Source organism: Cynoglossus semilaevis, chromosome 1 (genome assembly GCF_000523025.1).
Source record: "Cynoglossus semilaevis isolate Cse_v1.0 chromosome 1, Cse_v1.0, whole genome shotgun sequence".
In the NCBI taxonomy this organism is placed as follows: Eukaryota; Metazoa; Chordata; class Actinopteri; order Pleuronectiformes; family Cynoglossidae; genus Cynoglossus; species Cynoglossus semilaevis.
Genome location: NC_024307.1, coordinates 21,960,918 through 21,966,389, shown reverse-complemented (window position 1 = coordinate 21,966,389; position 5,472 = coordinate 21,960,918). Strand labels below are relative to the sequence as shown.

Here is a 5,472-nt window from a genome sequence, read left to right as displayed (position 1 = left end):
TTGTTGTTGTTGTTTACAGAGAGGACGATTCTGATATTAACACTGACATTTCATTTTGTCTTCCTCTTTTTCCTTATCCTTTCTTTCATGCATGACTAATGGATTTCTTTTTTTTTTTTCCATTATTCATGAAGACAATTCTTTTTCCTTATCCTTTCTTTCATGACTAATGGATTTCTTTTCTTTCTTTTTTTCCATTATTCATGAAGACAATATTCCAAACACATGATCAGATGTTGAAGATTGTTCAGCCTGGTGCTGAGTTCTCCAGACCGACCTGAGACTGAGGAGCTGTGACTTCCTCTACTATCACCTCACTCTACAGTCACTCCTCGGTCTCCCAGTTAATTCCAGTACTTTCAAGGACAGGACTGAGAAGGTAATGATGGGTTTAAAGCCCCGGCACAGACGATGACAGAGAGGGAATACTTACTGATTGCGTTCCACCTGAAGTACCAGTTGGAGGTCAGTAGATGAGAGAACGATCTCTCCTCTGATTGGATAGTCAGCCTGTGGGGTCAAGAGAAAAGGTTCAGGTCAGGTCAGAACATACAGTAACACATCACAGCGTCCTTCGATGACCACGTGGACCAGGTGACGATCAAACATATTTAAATATTGGAGATTAAGAAGAGATGAAACATTTCATCAAAAGCCCTAAACTCTCAGTGATGTTTGGAACAAAGGAATATGATGTATTCAACAATGACGATGAAATGTCAGGTGAATATACATAAAGAGCAAACTGATGAAATTCAAAATTTTTACTTTGCTTTTGCGTTGAGTAACAACCATGAAATGTTCCAGATATTCAAGTATATACAGGAAGTACTATAGTGTAGTAGTTATATACTACTACAGTATAGTACTTCCTGTATTTGTGTCTTTGTGTTGGGGACTGGGATCAAGTCTTATTATTAGTGATATTGACTTTAAATGGAAAAAAAAAAAAGGACATTTAAAGAAAATGGACAAAGAGCTGAACAAAATATTACATTTCACATCGTGTTTTCACTTTGTTTTGATCATTAGAACAAAAGGTGAGTGGTCAACCTCACTGCCTTTGTTTTTTTTTTTGTTTCACACTGTTTCATTTTCAAAACACAAACCAAACAAAATCAACAGCCTTTGTTGGCATTACATTTGTCTCCGAAAAAATAAATACAATTGATCATGAATAAATACAAACTAGAACACGGACAAAACCACGTGAGTCTGGTTTCAGGACTTTGAACAAACTCTGCTGCCGACATCGTTACACTATTAACTTTCCGTCTGTTAACATCAGTGAGTAAAAACAATCTTGTTATAGTCTATTAAATATAATATTGAACATGTTTTCAATGAAATAATTAAATGTCACACTGACAGACTGGGTGTAATTAAAACTTTGTTCCAGTATCTGCTGACAGAACAGACGAAAACTGCAGTTCTGCAATAATGATGCAGCACAAGAAGAGGGAGGAGGCGTGGATCGGAGTGTTTTTTTGGAGGGGAAATATTTGTGTCTACATAAAAAGACAGAACAATCAGAACTCGAATCACACCCTGAAGGTAAAAGAATCTTTGGGGAAAAACCTGATGTCTGACTCTGAAGTCCTGTTTTTGTTCAGATGAGGTTCTTTCCTTGAGAACCACCGTAGAACACATCAGCATTCTAACAACTGTGTGAAATCAGTACACTTGTCTCCGGTGAAGAACGACTGAAGATTCTGAAAGAGAAACTGCACAGCTGTCAGACCTGATGCTCTTTTTACTGATTTTATTGACGTTCCCTTAGGATGGCTGCACAAACCGATCTTCACGTAGAAGAAAAAAAAAAGAAGAAAAGAAATGTTGTCCCAACAGATTTACTGACCGGTCTTTACACCAGGACATGTATCAGTCACACTTTTTTTTCATCCTTTGGTTTGCGACTTATACTCAGGTGCGACTAATATATTAAGATATATAATTTCACAAGTTCGTTATTTTCACACTGACAGACACTAGAGGGCACTCTAGGTTTGTGTACCAGTATCTGTTACTCGTGTACCACTAACAATGTACGTTTGTTATTTTCACACTGACAGCCGCTAGAGGGCAGTGGTGCGACTTATGTGTTTTTTGGCTGGTGCGACTTATAGTCCGGAAAATACGGTACTGTTTGTGATGAGCTGCGACGGAGTTGGGAGAGAAAATCAAGTGAAGACTTTGTCCACTTGTTTGCGACAAAATTTCTTCAGTTTCCTTCAGTCAGTTTCAAAAATTAACATGTTTTATAATCCGCCCAAATATGGACGTGTCTCAAAATAAACAAATTCTGATTCAAAAGCCGCAAAATATTAAGCTGCACCCACATGATTCAGTTGTTTTACTCGTACCCCGACTGTCAGATTTCTACCATGATCAGCTTGATAAAGATGTGAGAACCAGGACTTTAGAGAGTGAAGAAGGAGGAGGAGGAGAAGGCAGAGGAGAAGAGGAGGTGGAGGAGGAGTTAGGAGGAAGAGGAAGCTCAGATGAGAGGCTGGTAAAGGTCAGAAGGTGTAGTGGACTTGTTGCCCATGAACTAAAGCTCAGAATACAGTGTTCCTCTCTGCCTCACAGAATGTGGGGGTGGAGGTGGGTTCACATGAGCCTAAATGACATGGAACTCTGGAAGAAGTCTGGTCTCTGGAAATGATTCTTGTCAAGTGTTTGTCAAAGAGGCTAAAATTAAACCAGTCTCATTTGAAGAACCAGGAGAGGAGGAGGAGGGAAGAGGAGGAGGAGGAGGGAGGAGAAAACAACGTTGTTCTTCTTTCTCCTCATATTCCCACAGAGATGATTTATTATAAAGTACAACTGGATGATGTAGCACAAATACCACTAAATATATATTTATATATTTCATTACATACATGTAAATACTATGACAGAATCACTCTTTGTCTCTTAATTCAACCAAATGATAAATGAAAGATAGAGTCATATAAATGTTGTCTTTAAAACAAGAAGCTGATAAAACAACATCAAATTATTGATTCCTCTCTAGAGGTCAGGGGTCGGCGCCCTTTGCCTCTCAAAAGCCATTTCAACCCGCTTCCCACAGCAAAGAGAACTCTGGGAGCCACAAAACCTTTTTGACATTTCAAAATGAAATAACACTGCATATACCAGGGGTTTTTCTTTTGCCTTTTTTTTAATGTATAAACACACTATAATGTGATGCTTTTATCAAACCAATTGATGTAAATTTCATGCACTGTCAACTTGGGCTCCAATGCCAAAACGTCCTCCAAAGGATGTCCAGGGCTGTGCGTCCTTTAGCACGTTATGTCTACCATGAAGTGCAGCTTTTCCAGCCAGTCTCATCGTTCCGGCTCAGAAAATGTAACATTCATTACTTTTGTGCATTCTTGAGGAAATGTTTGAGCCCTCAGTGCCTCCTGGTGCGGAGTGCAGTGAAATGTCAGCGGCTTCCTGTCCAGCAACTTCTGCTCTAAGGCCACAAAGTCCTTCTGCGTTCGGCCTATGAGTGGTATCAACTCAATCATTCATTAGCAGCAGAGTTTACTGTACATGCTGTCAAAACAGCGCTATTTGTTTAATATCACCTTTGTCTTTATATTCATCACAGGCAACTGTGTAGACCACAGCCGAACTCTAATTTGCTGTCTGGCGATGTCTTCTGCCATTTTTATGGTTCTGTCTTTGACAATCTTTGCAGAATTTTCAGCTCCACAGACATCAGTCTTTCAGGGATATGTCCCTGAACATTTGCATATTATCTGCAGTGATTTATTACCAAGAAACTGTGATTTGTCTCCGTCCCAGGACTGATGGGAGAAAGGTGACAGTAATCAAAGAATAGGACATGTAATATAATAAAGTACAACTGAATAATGGACCACAAATAACAACTAAAAATATATTTCACTATATATATATATATATATGTAAATACTAGGACAGAATCACTCTTTTGTCTCTTAATTCAACCAAATAAATGAAAGGATAGAGTCATATAAATGTTGTCTTTAAAACAAGAAGCTGATCAAGTTATTGATTCCTCTAGGGGTAGTGTGTCCATTCCTTAAGGACTTTTCCGGTATTTGAATTTAAGAAAGCAGACCCAATTAAGTATTGTCTCTGTTTTGTTTTGATGTAGTACTACATAATATTTTAATAATACAAGTTCATCACAAACACAGCGACACATGCAATAAATACTTTTTGAATAAATACTATGCTGGCGTCATGGGGTAATGAGGAGTCGTGTTTAAATGATCGGGTCCAATTAGGGATTCTATTAAGCAGTGTTTGACCTTTGACCTCCATTGCGAATGTCAACCTGTGCCCTCGGTTAAAATGACAGTGACGGTACGTTGTTCAGCTGCGATGCCGAGGATACAAGTGGAGCGTCTGTAATCATTTCTATTTACAGTTAACTCGCTTTGACAAGATGTTGAAGTTGTAAGAGATCACCACATTGAAGCAATACAGTATGTATGTACGGAAAATATACAAGGTGAGCGCAACTACATATCAACATCACCTGAATGTTTACGCAACAGATTTTTTCCATTTCTATTTATGTTACTGAAAAACAACACTATTTTCACCTCGACTTAAGTCAGAACTCTACCCCTAGCTTAGCCCTCACTGATGCTAACGCTCGACATAAGTCAGAAACTGTACACCTAGCTTAGCCCTCACTGATGCTAACGCATTGGTAACATCACAATCTGGGCCATGAAAATTCTAAAAAAAAAAAACAACACAGATGAAAGAAAGTAAATGTAGCACAATTCAATGTATGGCGTACAACTAAGTCGTCTTCCGCATTTAACACTGCGTGACAACTAGTTCCTGTTGTTGCTTTAACGCCGTATGTCAGAATGATGAAACAAGACTTTCTTATTAAATCTATGGAAGACGGAGACATAACCACGAAAGGCTGTGTGACGAGGACATCATAAACCCAGGAGCCCCTGGAATCTGTAATCGGAAATTCAACCCGCTAGTGGTAAATCACTGTAATGACAGCCGTCACATGGAGGTACAAACAGAGACATTTCATTAGCAGTCTGTCTTTATATGTTTTCAACAGCAAATATAAAAGAGATGTACAAGTCAAGATGATGTCTTTTCCCGTCCTTGGCAGAGGACAAAGATAAAAGACTGATGTCTGTGGAACATTTGCATATTATCTGCAGTGATTTATTACCAAGAAGACGTCACATCAGAAAAGTTAGTTCGACACAAACACAAAAATGTCTTTTTCTACAAAATCATTTCCATACTAATCAAATCCACCGATGCTGTTTTTTTTTCTCCTCTTCCTTTCTACATTCTTCTCCTCTGTGATCTTCGACATCACATTACAATTCGACACCGTCACCAAACTATAATAATTCTGTCTACTGTAAAAAAAAGGAAAATATAATACATGAAAAAAAATATATGTATATATATATATATATATGTATATATATATATATATATAAA

General features: G+C 38.1%; 1 protein-coding gene across 1 annotated transcript in view; it reads right to left on the bottom strand.

Annotated features, from left to right (window-relative positions):
• The window catches only part of adam19a (ADAM metallopeptidase domain 19a), a 116,391-nt gene that overhangs the window by 75,856 nt on the left and 35,063 nt on the right, over nt 1-5,472 (bottom strand). The window contains exon 3 of the mRNA XM_025061370.1: nt 434-510. Coding sequence (XP_024917138.1) covers nt 434-510 — 77 coding nt within the window. The remainder of the gene's footprint in view (nt 1-433; nt 511-5,472) is intronic.